Genomic DNA, 23,778 nt, shown 5'->3' with positions numbered 1-23,778 from the left:
ACCAGGGATTGAACCAGCGACATCCTGGTGCATGGGTCACTGCTCAGCCACTGAGCCAAACCGGCTGGGCCTTATCTTTATTGTTGAATGTATTACAGATGTCCCCTCTCTTTTCCCCATTGACACCCTCCTCCCAATCCTGCCCCCCTTCCTGCCTTCCCCACACTATTGTCTTTGTCCATTGGTTATGCATACATGAGTAGAAGTTCTTTGGTTTTTCTCATCCTGCCCTCCCTCCCCACTTACCTTTGAGGTTCTTCAGTCTAACCACCAATTTGTACTTCTTAATTCCTTCATCTTTTTCACCCATCCCTCCAGTCCCTGCCCATCTGTCAAGCAACAAAAAGTTCTCTGTATCTAAGAGTCTGTTTCTGTTCTGCATGCTCATTTTGTTTGTAGGTTCAATTGTTGATAGATATGTATTAATTGTCATTTGATTGTTCATATTTTTGTTGTTCTTCTCCTTCAAGAAAACCCTTCAACATTTCATATAATACTGGTTTGGTGGTGATGAACTCCTTTAGCTTTTCTTGTCTGGGAAACACTTCATATGTCAATTGACCCTAAATGATAGCTTTACAGGATAGACTAATCTTGGTTGTAGATTGTTGCTTTTTATCACCTTGAATATCTCTTGCCACTCCTTTCTGGTTTGCAAAGTTTCTTTTGAGAAATCAGCTGACAGTCTTATGGGAGCTACTTTGTAGGTAACGAACTGCTTTTAAGATTCTCTTTGTCTTTAACCTTTGGCATTTTGATGATGATGTGTCTTGGTGTGAACCTCTTTGGGTTCATTTTGTTTGGGACTCTCTGTGCTTCCTGGACTTGTATGTCTGTTTTTTTTCTTCACTAAATTAGGGAAGTTTTCTGTCTATTTTTTCAAATAGGTTTTCAATTTCTTGCTATCTCTCTTCTCCTTCTGGCACCCCCATGATTGTGAACGTTGGCTCACTTGAAGTTGTCCCAGAGGCTCTTTACACTAGCCTCGTTGTTTTGGATTCTTTTTTCTGATCTTATTGGGTGTTTTTTGATTACTTACATTCCAAATCAATGGTTCGTTTTTTGGTTTTACCTACTCTACTATTGATTCTCTGTAAATTCTTTTTTTTTTTTATCCTCACCTGAGTACATTTTTCCATTTTTTGTTCAGATAGAGTGGGAGGGAGAGAGAGAGAGAGAGAGAGAGAGAGAGAAACATCAACATGAAAGGGACACACTGAGTGGTTGCCACCTGCACGACCCAACCAGGGCCAGGGACAAACTGCAACAGAGGTGCATGCCCTTAGCGGGAACCAAACCTGGGTTTCTTGGGACCGCAGGCCGATGCTCTAACCATTGAGCAAAACCAGCCAGGGCTGTAAATTATTCTTTATTTCATTTAGTGCCTCCTTCATTTCTGATTGGTCCTTTTTTATGTTGTTGATATTCTCACTAAGTTCCTTGGAGGTCTCCTTAAGTTCCTTGAAGTTCTAAGTTCTTCTAGTAACCTTATAACCAGTGTTTTGAACTCTGCATCTGATTCATTGCTTGTCTCCACTTTGTTTAGTTCTTTTCCTGAAGTTTTGTTCTTATTTTTCATTTGGGATATGTTTGTCTCCTCATTTGGGCTGCTTCCCTGTGTTTGTTTCTATGTATTAGGTAGAGCTGCTATGTCTCCTAGGCTTTGTAGGGTAGCTTATTGTTGTAGGTGTCCTGTAGGACCCAGTGGCACAGCCCCCTGGATCACCCCAGCTGGGCCCTCGAGGTGCACCCCTAGTGTGGACTGTATACCCTTCTGTTGTAATTGAGTCTTGGTTGGTGTTGGCATGTCAATGGGAGGGGTTTACTCAGGCTGATCAGCTGCAAGGACTGACCACTGACCATTGGCTCCCAACTACCCAGGAGGACCAGCTGTGCAGGGGCCCACCACACGGAGCAAGACTTATTTCAGCAGGCTTCTGGTACCCACTGAGTGTGCTCATTGAGCGTGTAACTTGTGGAGGTGGTTGGGCAGTGGTGCCTCAATGTGGTTTTAAGCTGTCCACTGGGTGTGCTATCTCTGAGGCAAGGTCAGTCACTGCCTGTGTTTTATTCAGGGCCACACAGCATAAGCCACAAGTGATCTGCTGATGGCTGCTTCTTGTGCTGGGCTTGGACATGCCCAGGAAAAGCGAAGTTGTGAACCAAGGCTGGCTGCTTCTAATGCCTGGCCTGGGGCCACTTAATGAGAGGTATGGGGCTCGCTGAGTCTAGATGATGCTTGATCAAGAGATTTTAAGAAAGTCTTAAGTAGGGTCCAAGACAGGCCAATCCTATGGTGAAGCCATTGGAAACAGCATGTGTAGGCCCAAAAGTTGGGTTGGGTAAGGCCTCAGGGAATCACCAAGGTGGTCAAACAGTGTGAGCCACATTGCTGGAGTCCCAGATATGGCAGTTGTCTGCCCGTCCCATGGGGGAAGGCCTCACCGAAAGAAAAAGGCCTCCACCAGCAATCTGTCCAAGAGAATGCTTCCTCTCCAGCCCTCGCCCTTATACCAAACAACTCAGTTCTTTCCCATGTGTCTCTGATGCCTTTCAAGTTGCCTCCCCAATGCTGGAGCTTGGAGGGTCTGAATAAATTTGTGCACAGGTCCTTTCAGAGGAGCTGCCTTGGCCTCCAGAAGCATTAGCCTCCCTCAGCTTCAGTTCCCACTGGTTTTACAGCCAGAAGTGATGGGGCCTTCTCTTCCTGGTACTGGAAACCTGAGCTGGGTGCCTGATGTAGGAGGGGGATCCCTCTCTCCTCAGGGAGCACCTTCACAGCCAAGGTATCCTGATTTTTATCCGCCACATGTGGGTATGGGATGAGCCTGCCCATGCCTTCACCCCTCTGTTCCTCCTACTGGTCTTGATGTGGCTTCTTCTTTAATTTTGTAGTTGTAGGACTTCTATTCAGCTAGATTTCAGGTGGTTCTGAATGATGGTTGTTCTGTAGTTTAGTTGTAATTTTGATGTTACCACTGTTCTTTCACCAAGTTACAACTCATTGTCTTTGCAGAGAGGTCTTGTCTGCCACCTCACCTAAGGTCACTGCTTCGAAGCCATGTTTCATCAAAAACAAAGTGCTTCGATCCCAGACACGGCATCCATGTTGACTGACTGCACCTCTCTGACCATGGGCACCTGCACCTACACTTACCTCTTTCTTTGTTTTTAATGTTTGCCATTTTAATTATGATGTGTCGCTGTGGTTCTCTGTGTGTTCATTTTGATTGGTTCTTTCTGTACTTTCTGAACTTGTGTGACTTTTTCCTTCATCAGGATTGGAAGTTTTCTGTCAATATTTCTTCAAACAGGTTCTCTATCTCTTACTCACTTTTTTCTCCATCTGGTACTCCTGTGATGCAGATGTTGATCTATTTCATATTGCCCTACAGTTCCCTTACATTGTCCTCATGCTTTTTGTATATTTTTTTTCATTTTGCTGCTCTAATTGAATTATTTTTACTGTCTTGTCTTCTTATTCGTTGATCTGGTCCTCAGCTCCTCCTAATCCACTGTTGATTCCTTCCAGGGTATTCTTTATTTCAGCTACGTTTTCTTCATTTCCAATTGGTTCTTATTAATGGTTTCTATATCCATTTTCTTGCTGATGTAGTTACCACTAAGTTCCTTGTAGTTTTCATGAAGTTGCTTGTAGTTCTTACTAAGTTGTTTGATCATCCTTATAACCATTACTTTGAACTCTATATCTGATCAATTGCATGCCTCTATTTCATTTGGCTCTTTTTTTCCTGAAGATTCCACCTGGTCTTTCATTTGGCACCTGTTTCTTTGTTCCCTGTTTTTGCCGTTTCTTTGTATTTGTTTCTGTGTATTGGATAAAACTGCTAAGCCTCCCAGTCTTGGTGGGGTGGCCTTCTTTTGGGATCCAGTGGTATAGTGTCCTTGATCTTCTGAGCTGGGTGCTCTAGGAATGACCCTTGTGTGGGTTATGTGGGCTCTCCTGTTGAATTTTGGTCTCGATTGCTGTTGGGCTTGAGGGTGGGCTCAGCCCTCAAGCTTGTTGACTGTAAGTCTCAACCCTGACCATGTCATGCCAACTGTTATGCAGGTGCTGACCAAACAAAAAACAACACAAAAACCCAAAATGACAATAAAAACAATAGCCACAAAGAAGGGCTAACAAACAAGCAAACAAAACACACACACACACACATACACACACACTCAAAGAATAAAAGAAGACATAAAGCCAAAAGAATTAGAGGAGAAAAAAACCCCCTCAAAAACAAAAAAGCAAAGAAGGGCCCGGGCTGGTTTGGCTCAGCGGTTAGAGCGTCGGCCTTCGGTCCAGAGAGACCCGGGTTCGGTTCCCCCTAAGGGCATGTACCTCGGTTGCAGTTTGTCCCCGGCCCTGGTTGGTCGTGCGGGTGGCAGCCACTTGATGTGTCCCTTTCACTTCGATGTTTCTCTCTCTCTCTCTTCCTCTCCCTCCCTCCCACTCTATCTGTACAAAAAAAGGAAAAATGTCCTCGGGTGAGGATAAAAGCAAAGAAGGAAGAGACCAGAAATAGGGGAAGTATAAAAAATAAAAAATAGAAAAAGTGAATAAAATAATAACAATACTTTGAAAAAGTAAAATAATGAATAAAATGAAATACAGAATAGGAAAAAATGGGAAAAGAAGAGAGAAAAGAAAACATTAAAAAATTGAATTTAAAATGACAAATTTAAAAAGTAAAGAGAGCCTTGACAGTGTTGCTCAGTGGATTAAGCAACATCCCATGGACTGAGAGGTCCCAGTTTGATTCCCAATCAGGGCACGTGCCTGGGTTGTGGGCTTGATCCGCAGTAAGGGGCATGCAGGAGGCAGCCGATCAATGTTTCTCTCTCACTGATGTTTCTATCTCTCTCTAAGAAATCAATAAAAACATATTTTTAAAAAGTAAATAGGGCCCTGGCCGGTTTGGCTCAGCGGTTAGAGCGTCCGCCTGCGCTCCGGAGAGACCCGGGTTCAGTTCCCGCTAAGGGCATGTACCTCGGTTGCAGTTTGTCCCCGGCCCTGGTTGGTCGTGCGGGTGGCAGCCACTCGATGTGTCCCTTTCACATCGATGTTTCCCTCTCTCTCTCTTCCTCTCTCTCCCTCCCACTCTATCTGTACAAAAAATGGAAAAATGTCAAAAAAAAAAAAAAAAATAGCCCTGGCTGGTTTGGCTCAGCGGTTAGAGCGTCGGCCTGCGGTCCTGAGAGACCCGGGTTCGGTTCCCGCTAAGGGCATGTACCTCGGTTGCAGTTAGTCCCCAGCCCTGGTCGGTTGTGCGGGTGGCAGCCACTCGATGTGTCCCTTCACGTCGATGTTTCTCTCTCTCTCTGTTCCTCTCTCTCCCTCCCACTCTACCTGAACAAAAAATGGAAAAATGTCTTCAGGTGAGGAAAAAATAAATAAATAAATAAAATAAATAAAATAAAAAGTAAATAGGATGAGAAGAAGACTAAAATGAAAGATAGCAATTAGAAAATATGGGGGGAAAAAGAGAAGAGAAAGAAAAACCAAACCAAACAAAAACAAACAAACACTTTTGGATATCCTATTTGTGGAGCTCACTGGATTTTGCTCCTATGTTGTTAGATCTGGCCCCTTGGTGTGTGGGTCCAGGGCCTCTGCAGGGCAAATTCCCAATTGATCTGGTGCAGGGAGCCTCTCTAGCCCAGAGGCTGGGTGTGCCTTGGGACTGGCCCCTTGAAGTACTTGTTCTGAGCTGCTTTCCCTTCCCCCACAGAACTGGCCTCCGTGGGCGTATTTAGTTCTGGTCAGAATGGGTTTAAACTGATTTGCACTGGAGGTGGTGCCTGTAGCTTACCGGAGGGGCTGGTAGGAGCTTTTTCTCCTCCCAATGCCACAGCTCTGCCTGGGCCACTGGCACTCCCTCGTCACCTCCCCAAGCAGGAGGCCAACAGAAAAGAAAACCCAGCCCTGCTTGGCTCTCTAATCTTTCCGCATGGCTGGCTCTTGCTGGGCAGTGCTTCTGCCCACACTCCCACCAGGCCAGAGAATAATCCGCCCATTAGATTCCCTGCTGGGTAAACCACTCTCAGACCCCTCCACCGTTCCAGAGTTCTGCTGAGTGGCCCCTCTCACAGATACTGATCAGGGTGCGCTTCCCAGGCTGGTGTTGTAACCAAGCACTTGCTTTTTGCCTGAGATAATGCAGTTTGAGTTTCCCCCATTGACCAATCACCACTGATTCCCACTGTCTGATGCTATGTGGGCTCCCCTTCCCTTCTCTGTTGCTCTGGTTTCAGGATCCCTGTGTGGGGCTGAGACCCCACACTCCCAGGGGTCAGGAGCTGTGCCCAGCACCTTCCCTCCGGCTTCCTGCCCCCCAGCTGCGCAGCTGTGCCTTCTCTGAGTAGTCTCCTGTCCCCTCTCCGTGCTCCCCACTTACAATATTTCAGATCAACTATTTTTCAAGTTGAGTTTTCTGCAGTTACTCACAAGTCCGGTCCAGTGCTGGGAGCAAGAGGAAGGAACTGCCTTAGGCTGCAGCCATCTTGCCCTCTCTGCTGTCTCAAATTTGTCATCATTACTTTCCAAAGAGATATTTGAAGCATTCAAGGAAAATAATTGTGTAACATTTATTTACAAAATCCTGAAACAATATTTAATTTTAATTTTGATTTTTTTTATGTTTGTAGATTTAAAAAATTTTATTGGGGTGACATTGGTTAACAAAATTATACAGGTTTCAAGTTTACAACTCAACAAAACATTGTCTGCACACCACATTGTGAGCCCATTGCCCAAAGTAAAGTCTCTTTCCATTCCCATTTATGCCCCCTTTGCCCACTTCCACCTTCCCCCATCCCCTTTCCCTCAGGTTATCACTATACTGTTGTCTGTGTCTACACACACACACACACACACACACACACACACATACATTTAATCCCTTCAACTCTTTATCCCAGCTCCCCAATCCTCCTCCACCCTGATAGCTGTTAGTCTGTTTTCTTTGACACTCCTCCCCTTGAGCATGGGGGCTGCATGAAATGACTCACATGTATGACTCATAAGTAAGGCTGTGTCATAAGCAGCCTATGGAAATGTTCATGTAGCTAGAAATTAGGCCTCTTCCAACAGCTGTAGAGTGAGCTGTGTTTCCTGAGAGTCCTCCAGCCCAGTCAGCCTTCAGACCATGCAGCCCTGGCTGACAACTTGACTGCAACCTTGAGAGATGCCCTGAGCCAGAAGCATTCAGGTAAACCTCTCCTGGAGATAACAAACGTTTGTTGTTGTGAGCTGCTAAGTTTTGGGTAATTTGTTATGCTGCAGTACATTACTAATACAGTATTAGCATTAGTAAAAGAAAGAATGAATTATTGGACTTTAATTTTGGTTTGTTCTACATTAACTATAAAATATTAAACACAGCATTTGATTTTAAGATTTAAGAAATTCTAAGGTTAAGAGACAGAATGATTTTTTAAAATTCCTCACCCGAGGATACTTTTTCCATTAATCATCAGATAGAGTGGCAGGAAGAGAGAGAGACAGAGAGAAACATTGATGTCATAGAGCCACATCAACTGGCTGCCTCCTGCACAACCCGACCAGGGCCGGGACGAACCCCAACCAAGGTACGTGCCCGAACCCCAACCGAGGTTCATGCCCTTGACCAGAAGAATCCAACCTGTGACTCGTTGGTCCGCGGGCTGACGCTCTAACTGCTGAGCCAAACCAGCCAGGGCGACAGAATGATTTTTATTAACATTCACAACAATCTGTTTTTTTGAACTTTGATTCTAACTTTGACCCAATTAAAAGGAAGAACCAGGCTGTGCTAGGAATTTTCTAAGATGGCCTGCAATAACCATTCTCTGGTTATTCACCTTCTCCCACACATTTGAGCCAACACTAGTCCAGGTGCTACTCTGAAGGGATTTTGCATTTGTAATTAAGGTCCACATCAGTTGAATGGAAAACGGGAATATCCCGGGTAATCCTGACCTAATCATGTCAGGACCCTTCCAACACTAGGTTCTTTCTGAGTAAAAGATTCAAGAGTGAGTGGGATTTGATGTGAGCGAGGGCTTGAAAATGGAGGGGGTCACAGGGCAAGAAGTGCTGGTGGCCACAGGAGCTGGGAGCAACATCCCACTGCCATCGGACAGGGAAATGGTGACCTCAGTGCTACAACTAGAAGGAACTGAATTCGGCCAACATCTCTGTACGAGCTTGGAGGAGGATCTCAGCTCTAGCTGCAAACACAGCCTTGTGGACTGAGGCGCACAACCCTCCGCAGCCCGCCGGGACTTCTGACCTACAGAACCGCGAGCACCTAAGTGGGTGTTGGTTTAAACCACTGTGTCTGATTTCATGCAGCAGTAGAAAACTAATACACAGGCTCAACTAAGCAACAGATAAGCACAAAATATTTTCTCCACTGCAATGAACTTATGAACTATCAGGTACACTACTTAAATGAAATAAAATATTTCCTAATTTTTGTTTTTGTATTTTTCATTTTGTGATTTTCATGTGATGCAGTTAAACTTTAATACAATTAGACCTATCATTCATTCTTCAACTATAATTAATTAAATCCCCACTGTGCTCTAAATGGCTTTAAATGCTGGCGATACAGTTTCCACCAAACACGCAAAGCCCCTGTACTCAGGTGCCTTACCTTCTAGAGCACCGGTTCTAAACATGTGGGTCGCGACCCTTTTGGGAAGCGAATGACCCTTTCACAGGGGGCGCCTAAGACCATGGGAAATAAGACCTGAGCCGCCGCTGCTCTATCCGTCTCCAGGCGGGCCGCCCACATGCAGATACGCCCACATACAACGTGAGGAGCTGTATTAGAGGGTCGCGGCATTAGGAAGGTTGAGAACCGCTGTTCTACAGGCTTCCCAGAGTGAGATGGGGGACACCAGGGATTTATAAACGAGAAATGACATACCCTGGCTCACATTAGCAGGATCGCTGACCTATGTGGGGAGAATCTCCATAGGCGCAGGTGAGGAGGGGGCGCTGTTGCCACAATCAGGAGTGAGGGAATGGAGACCAAGTGGAGAAGAGGGGGGAGAGACAGAGAAGGGCTGGAGAAGCAGAAAGTGAGGAAAAGAAGTGGAGGGAAAGATTCTAAAGCAGCAGAACTCTCAGATTTAAATCTCTCTCTCTCTCTCTCTCTCTCTCTCTCTCTCTCTATCTATATATATATATATAAATAATCTTCAGGGATTAGAGTAATTTCTGCATGTACTATTTACTACTTGCTGTGGGCCACCTACAAAGGAGTTGCCTCTTTATGTTAATCAGGGTAAAGAAATAGTAACAAGTGCGCTAATAATATATGCTCAGCCCTTAGGTGTAAATTCATGTACACATGCAAAAACACATGAGCCTTGGTGAAAAGCATTTGGACTGCACTGAATACTTGCAACTTTGAGGTGATTGAAGTTTGAACATTCCAGTTGAAATATACTGTATTAATGATATTTTCTTATTTTCTGTATTCTTGATGCTCTGGCATTTGTGTCCTTGTTAACTGGGGAGAGACTGCCCTCCCAGGGCTAGCCAATTCTTAGAGACTGCAAAGGGCTTCCCCAGGAGCATGCCTTTTCTTAAACAATCAAGAGTTCATATTCTGAAGGACCTCTTCCCTCAGGCTCTTACATTCCTGGAGGCAATATTTCTCTGCCCTAATGACCCAGGGAGGTACCGGACAACTAGGGACAATCCCCATTACCCAGAGTCTGGCAATGACATTATTCAGACTAGGACATTTCCTCAGTCCTGCCTTTCTCCAGGAAAATACGATAAAGGCTCTGAGCCATGCTGTCTTTCTTTCCTTCTGCCTCTGGACCAACCTTGGTGCTTCCACTTGTGGCCCCGAGTGGTGTGCTGGCCCCCTCCTCTTGGGAAATGTAATAAAACAGTCTTCTTCTGATGGCATTAGCCTCTCCCAATATCACTCAGTCACTTTATAAATAAAGGCCCGGACACGGATCATACACAGTAACAAATTATACTTCCACATGCTTCTTTGGATTGAGGATGCCTAGGGCTCACACAAACTCAGGGCTCCAGAATGAAGATAGTTTTAAAATACAAAAAGCTGGGGTCTGGGTTTGGGAAAGTGAAATATAGGAGCTTGTTTAGTTATTGCAGGACTGTTTAGACACATTTATATATATAGGGTAAAATCATGGCTTTTACAGATTAGTTTTCTGATATTCAAGGGTTTCAAGATTGTGTTCCTCACTGTGATTCATAAACAAGGAGACTGGTCCCTATGGGAGTCTCTAGTGGTGCCCCAGGCACAGCTGCCCCAGGTTTACTGTTTCTTCACCAACTTTCCAGGGACCAGCTTCATACTGGCATCCTATTCCCTGGGAGTGTTCTAGAAGGGGACAGGGGAGAGTTAAGGAGTAGTACAGCTCAGGTGGAGACAATCCGGAAAGAGAAGAGTAGGAAAAGGGGGCTGGGCTCAGCCTGGGGTGTGTGTGTGTGTGTGTGTGTGTGTGTGTGTGTGTGTGTCTCCCTGGTTTCCTCAGGCAGCTGCTGGGGCAGGACTGAAGGAGACACTGTGACAAAGAGGTCTCCGCGAAGGAGGAGGGGTCAGGGCAAAGTCCCAGGCCTGGTTTTCAGGGTGTCAGCCCGAGGGCGGAGTACAGGATGGGGAAGCTCAGTGTTGGGGAGTCCCCATCTCCCCGAGGTTTCACTTCTTCACACAACCTGTGTCGGGTCCTTCTTCCTGGATACTCCTGACACGACTTCAGTTCTCAACTCCCATTGGGGTCAGGTTTCTACTGAAGCCAATCAGCGTCACCGTGGTTCCGTGTTATAAAGTTCTCACCACCCGGCAGAACTCAGTCTCCCCACACCCTCAGTTTCTGCGTCATGGAGCCGCGAACCCTCCTCCCGCTGCTGTCGCTGGCTGTGGCCCTGGCCCTGACCCAGACCTGGGACGGTGAGTGCGAGGTCGGCAGGGAGCGGCCTCTGCGGGGGAGGAGCAGGGGCGCAGGACTCCGGGGAAGACGCGTCTCCACCTGCCCCGACCGGGACCCAGACACCCCATCTTCTTTTTTTTAGAGTTTTTTTTTTTTTTTTTTCCAAATCCTTATTGTTGGATGTAACATGTATTACAGATGTTCCACATTTTTCCCCCATTGACCCCCTCCTCCCCACTCCCGCCCCCCTCCCACCTTTTCCCACACTATTGTCTGTGTCCATTGGTTATGCATATAAGTTCTTTGGTTTATTTCTTCCCACCCCACCCCCCCAACCCCTTTCCCTTTGAGGTTTGTCAGTCTAGCAATGAATTTGTGCTCCTTAATCCCTTCACCTTTTTCACCCATTCCCCCAACCCCCCTCCCAACTGGCAACCAACAAAATGTTCTCTGTATCTATGAGAATGTTTCTGTTCTTCCTGTTCATTTTGTTTGTAGATTCCATTGTTGATAGATATGTATTCATTGCCATTTTGTTTGTTCATACATTTTATCTTTTTCTTCAAAAAGACCCTTCATCCTTTCATATAATAACGGTTTGGTGGTGATGAACTCCTTTAACTTTTTCTTGTCTGGGAAAGTTTTTGTATGTCCATCAATTCTAAATGACAGCTTTGCAGGATAGAGTAATTTTGGTTGTAGGTTCTTGGTTTTCATCACTCTGAATATTTCTTGCCACTCCCTTCTGGCCTGCAAAGTTTCTTTTGAGAAATCAGCTGACAGCCTAATGGGTACTCCCTTGTAGGTAACTAGCTGCCTTTCTCTTGCTGCTTTTAATATTCTCTCTTGGTCTTGAACCTTTTGCATTTTGATGATGATGTGTCTTGGTGTGTGCCTCTTGGGGTTCATCTTGTTTGGGACTCTCTGTGCTTCCTGGACTTGTATGTCTGTTTCCTTCACCAAGTTAGGAAAGTTTTCTGCCATTATTGTTTCAAACAGGTTTTCGATTTCTTGTTCTTTCTCTTCTCCTTCGGGCACCCCCAAGATGCGAATGTTGGCACGCTTGAAGTTATCCCAGAGGCTCCTTACTCTATCCTCATTTTTTTGGATTCTTTTTTCTTTTTGCTGTTCTGATTGGGGATTTTTTGCTTCCTTATATTCCAAATCGATGGTTTGCTCCTTGGATCTACATACTCTATTATTGAAGCTGTGTAAATTATTCTTTATTTCAGTTAATGCCTCCTTTAATTCTAACTGTGTATCCATGATTTCTAACTGGTACTTTTTTATGCTCTTGAGGCCCTCCCTAAGTTCACTGAGGTTCTCACTAAGTTCATTGAGCATCCTTATAAGCAGTATTTTGAACTCAGTATCTGTTAGGTTGCTTATCTCCCTTTCGCTTAGTTCTTTTATTGGGGTTTTGTTCTGTTCTTTCATTTGGGACCTGTTTCTTTGTATCCTCATTTTGGCTGCCTCCCTGTGTTTGTTTCAGTGTATTACTTAATGAGAGGTATGGGGCTCGCTAAGACCCGGTGCTGCTCGTTTGAAAGAATTTAGAAAAAACCTGAAGCAGGATCCAAGATAGGCCAATCCTATGGTTAAGCAAGTGGCAACAGCTTGAAAGTTGTGTGGGGCGGGGCGGGGCCTCAGGGAGTCAGCAGGGCGGGGCTACCAGTGTGAGCCTGGAGTCCCAGATGTGGCTTCTGTCTGCCGCCCCCGGGAAGGGCTCACCAAAGGAACAAAGGCCTCTGACAGCACGTTTGTCCCCGAGGAAGCCCCCTCTCCAGCGCTCACTCCAGTGCCAAACCGCTCAGTTCTTCCCTGTGTGTCTCTGGTGCCCCTCGAGCTGCCTTCCCTCGAGCTTAGAGGGAGAGAGTCCGATAAGTCCGTGCGCCGGCCCTTTAGGGAGCTGCCTGGGGTTCCAGCCGCTTCAGCTTCCCTGAGCCTCAGTTTCCGCTGGTTTTTCCAGCCAGAAGTTATGGGGACTTCTCTTCCTGGCACTGGAACCCTGAACGGGGCACCTGGTGTGGGACGGGGACCCCTCAGTCCTCAGGAAGGACCTTCCCAGCCGCGGGATCCTCCTGATTTTTATCCACCACGCTTGGACACCCCATCTTCTAGTCCCTTCTCCCCCGCTCCTTTCAACCACCTGCCCCCTTACCGTCTCCTGGGCCCCCTCCCCCGTCCTGTCCCATTGACCGAGGTCCCGGGAGCGTGCCGGGAGGAGGGTCGCCCGAGTCTCAGCCCCTCCCCCCCCCCAGGTCCCCACTCCCTGAGATACTTCCATATCGCTGTGTCCCGGCCTGGCCGCCGGGAGCCCCTCTACACCTCGGTCGGCTACGTGGACGACACCCTGTTCCTGAGATATCACAGTGATGCCGCAAGCCCGAGGGTGGAGCCGCGGACGCCGTGGATGGAGCAGGAAGGGCCGCAGTTTTGGGAAGCGCAGACCGAGATCGCCCGGGTCCACGCAGAGACATCCCGAATGAACCTGCAGACGGCCCTCAGCTACTACAACCAGAGCGAGTCTGGTGAGCGACGGGCCCAGGTCGCGGGTCTCACCCGAATCCTCCTTGGAGCAGCCGGGGTCGCTCCGAAAGGCGGGGCTGAGCCTCACCCTGGTGGGGAAACCCTTGGCCCCTAGATTCGGAAAGATCCTGCGGGGACACGGCTTTTGTTTTCAATTAGGGAGAAACAGGGTCTGACCAATCACTGCCCTTTGAGCGCGCGCATTAGACCACTAGGGCCGGGCTAGGTGGGCGGGGCCGACCGCGGGGGCGGGGCTGACCGCGGCGGCGGGGCCAGGTTCTCACACCTTCCAGTGGACATCTGGCTGCGACGTGGGGCCTGAAGGGCGCTTCCTCCGCGGTTATGAACTGTTCGCCTACGACGGCGCCGACTATATCGCCCTGAGCGAGGACTTGCGCTCTTGGAGCGCGGCTGACGAGGTGGCCCAGATAACCCGAAGCAAGTGGGAAGCTGCGGGGCTAGCGGAGCACTACCGGGCGTACCTGGAGAGGGAGTGCGTGGAGTGGCTTCGCAGGTACCTGGAGAGCGGGAAGGAGACGCTGCAGCGAGCAGGTACCAGGGGATGCAGGGGCACCTGCCGAATCTCCCCTCCGACTGGGGCTGTGCCTGCAGCTGGCCCAATCATGAGGGAGAAAAATGGAATTGACACCCGAATTCTTCCCTAATCTCCTTGCCTCTTGAATCCTGAAAGTGAGGATTTCGGTGGGTTTTCAGATACTGTACCTTGAGTGATTCACCCAAAGGGACCAAAACTTTTCTCCCAGGACATTTAAGTCTTTTCCGCGATGGAAAGGGGAATCTCTGAAATAACTTAATCGATTATCTTTGGACCCTGGCAGTAAGTAGCCTTGGGCAGCACTGGGTGACAGACTCTCAGGCCTTGTTGTCTGCCCCATGCCCAATTTCACTGGGGGCCTGACTCCAGGTTTTTTGTTCCACTCTCTGACCTGGGGCCTCCAGTCCTAGGTTTCTTACTCCCATTCTATAACTCTCCAGGGAATGGAGGCTACCTCAGATCCTGAGGTCCAAGCTGGAGTTTTGCACTTCCCTACCTCCACCCCAGGTGTCCTGGCCATTCTCAGGATGGTCACATGAGTGCTCCCTCAGTGGCCCATGGGAAGTAATTCAGAGTTCCTAAATTATCACACTCTTCTCAGATCCCCCAAGGACACAGGTGACCCACCACCCCATCTCTGACCGTGAGGTCACCCTGAGGTGCTGGGCCCTGGGCTTCTACCCTGCGGAGATCACCCTGACCTGGCAGCGTGACGGGGAGGATCAGACCCAGGACACGGAGCTTGTGGAGACCAGGCCTGCGGGGGACGGGACCTTCCAGAAGTGGGCGGCCCTGGTGGTGCCCCCTGGAGAGGAGCAGAGATACACCTGCCATGTGCAGCACGAGGGGCTGCCCGAGCCCCTGACCCTGAGATGGGGTGAGGAGAGGACGTGGGCACAGAGCCTCTTCTAGGGGAAGCAGGGGCCTCTGGAAGACTTCAGCAGGTTGAGGCTGAGGCCTGGGGGTCAAGGCGCTCACCTTTCTTCCCTCCCTTCCCAGAGCCACCTCCTCAGGCCACCACCCTCACTGTGGTCATCATTGCTGTCCTGGTCCTCCTCGGAGCTGTGGTCACTGGAGTTGTGATGTGGAGAAGGAGGCACTCAGGTAGGGAAGGGATGGGGTCTGAGTTTTCTTGTCCCAATTTGGGGTTTTCAAGCCATAGGTAGAAATTTTTCAGTCTCTTGCCATGATGCTGAGAGGTACCATCCACATACATGTGCTTACCCAGTCTGGGGTCCTTTTTGCTAACACTCTGGAAAGCACATATGAAAAAGAGGAAACTTTATCACCTTGATGAATCTGGTGATTCGTCATCTGGTGATTCTCAGCAGGTCAGAGTAGAAGGTCCCTGCCGAGGACAGACCTCCAGGAGGGCCGTTGGTCCAGTCCCCACACATGTACTTTTTTTTTTAATCCTCACCTGAGGATATTTTTACATTTATCATCAGATAGAGTGGGAGGGAAGGAGAGAAAGAGAAGGAGAGAGAAGCATTGATGTAAGAGACACATTGACTAGTTGCCTCCTGCACAACCCTACCAGGGCTTGGGATGAATGGCAACCAAGGTATGTGCCCTTGACCAGAATCAAACCCGAGATTCTTTGGTCTGCGAGCCAATGCTCTTACTGCTGGGCCAAAGTAGCCAGGGCCCCACACATGTATTTTCCTTAGGTGTCCTAGTCCTGCTCTGGGTCTGTAGTCACAGTTCTGGAAACTTCTCTGGGGTCCGGAACTAGGGGTTCCTTCAGGACTTCATGGCCCTGCCTCCTCCCTGGTCTCTCACAGGATGTTTTCCTCCTGCAGGTGAAAAAGGAGGGAGCTACACTCAGGCTACCAGTGAGTATGGAGAGGGTGAACTCTGGGACCCTGGGACAGTGCAGACCGGAGCCCATAAGGGACCTCGCTCTGCAGAGTTCCTCCTTTAGTCTGTCAGCTCTGACCACATCCTGTTTTGTTCTACCCCAGGCTGTAAATTTGCTCAGGGCTCTGATACATCTCTCTGGGCTTCTAAAGGTGAGACCCTCATGTGGGGAGGGGTGAAGGGCCATTCAGAATGTCACCACTTACAGTGATTGGCCTAAATATGTTCTTGATTATTTTCTTTCCCAGTGTGAGACCACTGCCTTATGTGGAACTGAGTGATACAATATTTGCGTCCGGCCAGTGTGGCTCAGTGGGTGAGCGTCGACACAGGCACTAAGAGGTCGCCGGTTCAATTCCCAGTCAGGACACATGCCCAGGTTGTGGGTCTGATCCCCAGTGGGGGGCCATGTGGGAGGTGGCCAATTGATGTTCTCTCTCATCAATCTTTTTCTCTCTCTCACTTCCTGTCTCTCTAAAATCAATAAAGGAAAAATGATAATAATAAAAAAAAAGATTTGTTTCTGCCCCACTTTGTGATGGCAGGGTCTCCTGACTTCCCTGTCTGCAAATGGCATCTCATGCTCGTGTTCCTGTTGGAATGATGAGGGGTCGGGGAGGCTGGCCAGCTGTGCTCCCCACACCATCCTACACGCTGTGCACATTAAATGCATGCAGTTTTTTGTATGTCAATGATACCTCAATAAAGTTATTTAAAAAAATAATTTTATTTTGAAAAACATGTTTTTAAAGTGGATGACTGGAGCAACTCAGCGCCTGCGGTCCATGGACCGGAACCCCGGGCCCACGGGCAGGAAACCGGCCCTGATTGTCGCCTCCCCACCACAAGCTCCTCCTCTTTGCTCCCGCTGCCTCCTCCAGACGCCAACAGGCCACGAGACTGGAGACTCGCGGAGCTGTCCCTGGAGGCTGGGTGGTGGGTTCCGGCTGCTGTGGGACCAAGGCCTACTCCACTGCCTCTCAGTGCTGTTGTCCCTGGGCCCGGTCCTGACCTGGTCCATTGGAGAGGCGAGTGCTCCGGCTCCACGGAAGATGCCGGACCAAGCCCTACAGCAGATGCTGGACAGAAGTTGCTGGGTGTGTTTTGCCACTGATGAAGATGACAGAACTGCTGAAAGGGTGAGACCACGCAAGTGCAGAGGATCTACGAAATGGGTGCACCAGGCTTGTCAGCGCTGGGTGGATGAAAAACAAAGAGGAAACAGTCCTGCCAGAGTGGCATGCCCTCAGTGCAATGCTGAGTACCTAACAGTTTTTCCAGACTTGGGTCCAGTTGTGTATGTCTTGGATCTTGCAGACAGACTGATCTCAAAAGCCTGTCCATTTGCTGCAGCAGGAATAGTGGTTGGCTCTATCTATTAGACAGCTGTGACTTCCGGAGCAGTGACAGTGATGCAAGTTGTAGACCATAAAGAAGGTCTGGATGTTATGGAGAAAGCCAATCCTTTATTTCTTTTAATTGGACTTCCTACTATTCCTGTCATGCTGATATTAGGCAAGGTGATTCGCTGGGAGGATTATGTGCTTAGACAATACTGAAATAAACTACAAATTTTGAACAGTGTATTTCCAGGGATTGGTTGTCATGTTCCTCCAATTCCAGCTGAAGCTAATCCTCTAGCAGATCATGTCTCTGCCACTCGAATCTTATGTGGAGCCCTTGTCTTTCCTACTATTGCGACAATAGTTGGTAAACTGATGTTTGGTAGTGTCAATTCTAATTTGCAAAGGACAGTCTTGGGTGGAATTGCTTTTGTTGCCATAAAAGGAGCATTCAAGATTTACTTTAAACAGCAGCAATATTTACGCCAGGCACACCGCAGAATTCTAAATTATCCAGAGCAAGAAGAAGCATAAAACTGTGACTTCCGGTCGTTCTGCAGTCTGCTCACCCTCATGTCTGCTGTGTTGTTTTGATTCCATCATTAATGCACAGTAGTGGACATTTGTGATAAGCTGCTGCTCTCATATTTTTAAGAAATATAATAAAGAAAGCACTTAGGGCCGGGGAAATCCTCTCAGTAATCATGGAACTTAAGGATGTGATTTGTTCTCATTATTCTGTATGTACTTTTTTTTATGACAGTCATATGAACCATTATATTAGTGTGGTAAACCTGGGCTTTGTTCATATTTTCTTCAGACAGAAATGTAAAGATCAACCTGTTCAAATACAGAAAAAGACACATGCCGTTTTATTCAGATGCCTCTTTTGTACATGTTCATGTTCAGTGTTTCCTTAGAATCAGCAACTGAAGGAAGGTACTAGGAGGGTTTTTCTCACTGACATAATCTGATTACATGGCAAACAGGAGTACATGTTAGATTAAAAAAAGGAAAAAGAAAAATAAATAAAGTGGTTGGCTGGTTTCTATTTTATTTTATTTTATTTTGTTTTGGTTGAACACACTTTTTATTTAGTTAGTTTTTTAAAATTAATTAATTAATTTTTGTTACAGATGTTTCTCCCCCCCCCCACACTGCTACCCCCACCCTACCCCGCCCTGTCCCCAGCTTTGTGGTTCATGTCCATTGTTCATGCACACATGCATATAAGATCTGTGGTTTATCTCCCCCCTAACCCTCGTTTCTATTTTAAGCATTACTATTTGAGGTTATATAGTAGTTCATCCTTCAATTAATTATGTGCAATCCTGTCTGACAGAAGCTGTGTGTAAACAATGAACTTAGAGAATGTCAATAAAAAGTAAACGCCAATCTTGAGTTCCTAAATTACAAACTAAAAGGATGTCCTCCAAATCATAACTTCTTGTCCTTTTATGCTAAACTAGCTTGTGGTAGAATGAATAACATCTGTGTACAGGTTTTGGCGTGAAAGTTAGTTTTCAATTCCTTTGGGCAAATAGCAAGAAGCACAACAGCTGGATTAAATGGTAAGAGGATATTTTATTTTGCAAGAAACCACTACACTGTCCTCCCTGGAAGCTGAACCACTGAGCATTACCACCAACAACGAGTGCCTGTTGCTCCACATCCTCTTGGCCCTTGGTGTGTCAGTGTTTTGGGTTTTGGCTCTTCTGATAGATGTGCAGTGATATCTCATTGTTGTTGTTAATCCTCACCCAAGGACATTTTCCCATTGATTTTCAGATAGAGTGGAAGGGAGAGAGAGAAAGAAACATTGATGTCAGAGAGAATCACATCGATTGGTTGCCTCCTGCACGACCTTGACAGGGGCTGGGGATTGAACCTGCAATCCAGTTATGTGCCCTTGACTGGGGATCGCTCTAACCACTGAGCAACTGGCCAGGGCTTGTTATTTTAATTTGCATTTCTATGATGAGACATGTGGTGGAGCATCTATTCATATGCTTATTTGCCATTCATGTATCATTGGTGGTGTCTGTTAAGGTGTTTGGCCACCCTCCCCCAATTTTTTTTATTGATTTTAGAGAGAGGAAGGGAGAGAGAGAGAAACATTGATGTGTGAGAGAAACATCGATCAGATGCCTCCTGTACGAGCCCCAACTAGGAATTAAAACTGAAACCTGGGCATGTGCTCTGACCAGGAACAAAACCCACCACCCCTTGCTCTACAGACAATGCTCCAAACAACTAACTGAGTCCCACTGGCTAGGGCTTGGCCCATTTTTAACTAGGTTTTTTTTCTTGTTGAGTTTTAAAATTCTTTGTGAGTGTGTGTGTGTGTGTGTGTGTGTGTGTATTTTCCCCCCAGCTACTACATTAAAAAATTTTTTTTCCTTTTTATTTATTTTTTTGATAGAGTGGGAGAGAGAGAGAGACAGAGAGAAACATCAATGTGATAGACCCACATCAACTGGTTGCCTCCCACACGACCTGACTAGGGCCTGGGATGAACCAAAACAGAGGTATGTGCTCTTGACGGGAATCGAACCTTGACTCATTGGCCCGAGGGCCAACGCTCTAACCACTTAGTCAAACCGGCCAGGGCTGTTTTTTCCCTTTTTAAATTTATCTTTACTGTTGAATGTATTAGAGATGTCCCCCTTCTTTCCGCCTTAACCCCTTTCTTCTCCTTCTTAGCCCCTCCTGCCTTCCCCACACTTGTCTGTGTCCATTGGTTATGCATATATGCATATAAGTTCTTTGGTTTATCTCTTCCCCACTCCCCCCTTCCCTTTGAGGTTTGTCAGACAACAAATTTATATTTCTTAATCCCTTCACCTTTTCACCCATCCCCCCAACCACCTTCCCATTTGGCAACCAACAAAAAGTTCTCTTTATCTATGAGTCTGTTTCTGTACTGCTTGTTCATTTGGTTTGTAGATTCAATTGTTGATAGATATGTATTTATTGTAATTTTATTGTTCATATTTTTGTTCTTCTTCTTCAAGAAGACCTGTCAACATGTAATATAATACTGGTTTGGTGGTGATGGACTCCTTTAGCTTTTTCCTGTCTGGGAAATTCTTTATATGGCCATTGATTCTAAATGACAACTTTGTAGGATAGAGTAATCTTGGTTGTAGGTCCTTGCTTTTCATCACTTAAAATATTTCTTGCCACTCCCTTCTGGCCTGCAAAATTTTTTTTTGAGAAATTGGCTGACAGTCTTATGGGAACTCCCTTGTAGGTAACTAACTGCTTTTCTCTTGCTGTTTTTAAGGTTCTCTCTTTGTCTTTAACCTTTTGCATTTTGATGATGATGTGTCTTGGTGTGGGCCTCTTCGGGTTCATCTTGTTTGGGACTCTCTGTGCTTCCTGGACTTGTGTGTCTGTTCCCTTCACCAAGTTAGGAAAGTTTTCTGTCATTATTTTTACAACTAGGTTTTTAATTTCTTGCTCTCTCTCTTCTCCTTCTGGCATCCCTATGATGTGAATGTTGGCACGCTTGAAGTTGTCCCAGAGGCTCCTTACACTATCCTCATTTTTAAAATTTATTTTTACTTTTTGCTGATCTGATTGGGTGTGTTTTGCTTTCTTGTATTCCAAATCAATGGTTTGCTTCTTGGCTCCACTTATTCTACCATTGATTCCCTGTAAATTATTCTTTTTTAAAAATCCTTACCCAAGGACTTTTTTTCATTTTTATTCAGATAGAGTGGGAGGGAGAGAGAAACAGAGAAACACCGACATGAAAGGGACACATAGAGTGATAGCCACCTGCACAACCCAACCAGGGCCAGGGACAAACTGCAACTGAGGTACGTGCCCTTACTGAGAACCCAACCCGGGTCTCTCTGGACCGGAGGCCGACACTCTAACTGCTGAGCCAAACCAGCCAGGGCATAAATTATTCTTTATTTCAGTTAGTGCTTCCTTTATTTCTGACTGGTCCTTTTTTATGCTCTTGAAATCCTCTCTAAGTTCCTTGGTATTCTCACTAAGTTCATTGAGCATCCTTATAAGCAGTGTTTTGAACCCTGAATATGTTAGGTTGCTTATTTCCATTTAATTTAGTTCTTTTCCTGGAGTTTTGGTCTGTCCTTTCATTTGGGAGATGTTACTTTGTTTCCTCATTTTGGCTGCCTCCCTGTGTTTGTTTCTACATATCAGGTAGAGTTGTTATGTCTCCTGGGCTTCCTAGGGTGGCCTATTGTAGTAGGTGTCCTGTAGGGTCCAGTGGCACAGCCGCTCTGGTCACCCCAGCTGGGCCCTCGAGGTGCACCCCTCATGTGGACTTTGTACTCTTCTGGTGTAATTAGGTCTTTATTGCTGTTGGCATGTCAATGGGAGGGTTTTACTTAGACTGGTCAGCTGCAAGGACTGGCTGTGCCCACTGACCTCTAACTACCTTGGAGGATCAGCTGTGCAGGGCCCACCACACAGAGAGTTTTACTTCATCAGGGCTCTGGTACCCACTGAGTCCACATCTTGAGTGTGTCACTTGTGGAGGAGGTTGGGTGGTGGTGCTTCGACATGGTCTGAAGCTGTCCATTGGGTGTGCTGGCTCTGGGGCAAGTTCAGCCACTGCCTGTGTTCTACCTTGGGCCACCAGGCATAAGCTACAAAGTGATCTGCAGATGGTGCTTCTTGTGCTGAGCTTGGATGTGCCCAGGCAAAGCCAAGCTGTGAACCAAGGCTGGCTGCTTCTAGTGCCAGGTCTGGGTACACTTAGCGAGAGGTATGGTGCTTCCTGAAGCCAGATGCTGCTTGTTTGAGAAAACTTAGGAAAATATAAAGCAGGAGCCAACATAGGCCAATCCTATGGTGAAGCCACTGAAAACAGCTTGGGTGGTCCCAGAAGTTGGGTGGGGTGGGGCCTCAGGGAATCACCAGGGTGGACCAAACTGTGAACCAGGTTTCTGGAGTCCCAGATATGGCGGCTGTCTGCTGTCCCATGGAAGGGCTCACCAAAGGAACAAAGGCTTTTGACAGCACGTCTGTCCCGGAGAAAGCTGCCTCTCCAGCTCTGGCCCTGAAGCCAAACGACTCAGTTCTTCACCGTATGTCTCTGGTGCCTTTCAAGCTGCCTCTCCCATGCTGGAGCCCAGAAGGAGCAAGTCCAATTAAGTCTGTGCACAGGTCCTTTAAGAGGAGCTGCCTGGGGCTCCAGACATCTCAGCCTCCCTCAGCCTCAGTTCCTGCTGTTTTTACAGCCAGACATTATGGGATTTCTCTTCCTGGCACTGGAACCCTGAGCTGGAGGTCCTGGTGTGGGTCAGGGACTCCTTGTTTCTCAGGGAGGATCTTCATAGCCAGTGTGTCCCTCCTGATTTTCATCTACCACGTGTGGGTGTGGGACCAGCCCATCTCCATGCCTCTGCCCCTCCTATCAGTCTCGATGTGGCTGCTTCTTTAATTTTGTAGTTGTAAGACTTCCATTCAACTTGATTTCAGGTGGTTCTGCATGATGGTTGTTCTGTAGTTTAGTTATAATTTTGATGTGGTTGTGGGAGGAGGTGAGTACTACATTTCCCTATGCTGCTATCTTGACTGAAATTTTTTTATTTATTGTTCACAGTAGTACAGCTTTCCCCCATTGACTCCCGCTTGGCACCCCTCCACCCAGCTCCCACCCCTCCCAAGGCCTTCCCCACACTATCCTCTTTGTCCATGGGTTATGCATATATGTTCTTTGATAAATCTCTTCCCATCCCCCCCTCCCCTCTGAGATGTCAGTCTGCTCCATGCATCCCTGCCTCTGGACCTATTTTGTTCATCAGTTTATATTTTTCACTAGATTCCACATATAAATGAGATCATGTGATATTTGCCTTTCTCTAAATAGATTATTTAGCCTAGCATAATAATCTCCAGGTCCATCTATTCTGACACAAAGGGTAAGATAGCCTTCTTTTTTATTTTATTTATTTTTTATAATGTTCCTTTTTTTTTTTTTTAATCTATACCCAAGGACATTTTTGCATTTATCTTTAGATAGAGCGGGAGAAAGAGAGGGAGAAAGAGAGAGAGAGAGAAACATCGATGTGAGAGAGACACATGAAGTGGCTGCCACCCACACAACCCCAACTGGGACTGGGGACAAACTGCAACCAAGGTATGTGCTCCTAGCAGGAATTGAACCCAGGCCTCTCTGGTCCACGGGCCGATGCTCTAACCACAGCAAAACCGGCCTGGGTCAATGTTCCTTCTTATATGTATCAAAACTCATACTGAACAATGAGTTCTGGGTTGCAAAAGAGGCTTTATTTTTCGCACTTGAGCCTTCTTTTTCATAGCCACATAGTATTCATTGTGTAAACATACCACAGCTTTTCTATCCATTCATCTACTGATGGGCACTTAAGTTGTTTTGAGATCTTAGCTATTGTAATTAGTGCTGCTATGAACATACGTGTACATATATTCCTTCTGATTGGTGTTTCAGACTTCTTAGGATATATTTCCAGAAGTGGGATCACTAGGTCAAACTGCAGTTCTATGTTAAATTTTTTGAGGAAACTCCATAGTGTTTCCACAGTGGCTGCACCAGTCTGTGTTCCCACCAGC

At 46.8% G+C, this 23,778-nt stretch overlaps 2 protein-coding genes and 1 non-coding gene across 4 annotated transcripts; 2 read left to right on the top strand and 1 right to left on the bottom strand.

Moving 5' to 3' along the window:
- The first annotated feature begins 10,846 nt into the window (after positions 1-10,846).
- Positions 10,847-16,226, top strand: LOC118621148 (saoe class I histocompatibility antigen, A alpha chain-like). 2 transcript variants are annotated; one of them, XM_036248459.1, is made up of 8 exons: positions 10,847-10,937; positions 13,179-13,448; positions 13,723-13,998; positions 14,604-14,879; positions 15,002-15,106; positions 15,805-15,837; positions 15,967-16,014; positions 16,111-16,226. In XM_036248459.1, exons 1-8 carry the CDS (start codon positions 10,868-10,870, stop codon positions 16,113-16,115), a joined length of 1,083 nt encoding a protein of 360 aa, XP_036104352.1. In that variant the 5' UTR covers positions 10,847-10,867; the 3' UTR covers positions 16,116-16,226. The 2 variants fall into 2 exon arrangements, with proteins under 2 accessions (XP_036104352.1, XP_036104351.1); XM_036248458.1 differs by lacking the exons at positions 15,967-16,014; positions 16,111-16,226 and having other exon boundaries at positions 15,805-15,960.
- A 391-nt stretch (positions 16,227-16,617) lies between these two features.
- On the top strand, positions 16,618-17,756 carry LOC118621147 (E3 ubiquitin-protein ligase MARCHF5-like). Its single transcript, XM_036248457.1, is given in 1 exon segment — positions 16,618-17,756. A coding segment is annotated over 1 exon segment (1,122 nt). The 3' UTR covers positions 17,740-17,756.
- Positions 17,757-23,409: 5,653 nt separating this feature from the next.
- On the bottom strand, positions 23,410-23,494 carry LOC118622140. Its single transcript, XR_004957958.1, has one exon. It is a non-coding gene; the product is annotated as a small nucleolar RNA SNORA40 (small nucleolar RNA).
- Between the last annotated feature and the right edge of the window lie 284 nt (positions 23,495-23,778).

This window comes from Molossus molossus, unplaced genomic scaffold (assembly GCF_014108415.1).
Source record: "Molossus molossus isolate mMolMol1 unplaced genomic scaffold, mMolMol1.p scaffold_m16_p_8, whole genome shotgun sequence".
Taxonomy (NCBI): Eukaryota; Metazoa; Chordata; class Mammalia; order Chiroptera; family Molossidae; genus Molossus; species Molossus molossus.
This window is presented reverse-complemented; position numbering and strand designations above follow the sequence as displayed.

Excerpts from the sequence above, each read along its gene's own strand:
- LOC118621148 (XM_036248458.1), top strand. The coding sequence starts at position 10,868 with ATGGAGCCGCGAACCCTCCTCCCGCTGCTGTCGCTGGCTGTGGCCCTG. Across the intron at positions 13,449-13,722 it reads CTACAACCAGAGCGAGTCTG|GTTCTCACACCTTCCAGTGG; the intron begins GTGAGCGACGGG and ends CGGCGGGGCCAG. Across the intron at positions 14,880-15,001 it reads GCCCCTGACCCTGAGATGGG|AGCCACCTCCTCAGGCCACC; the intron begins GTGAGGAGAGGA and ends CTCCCTTCCCAG.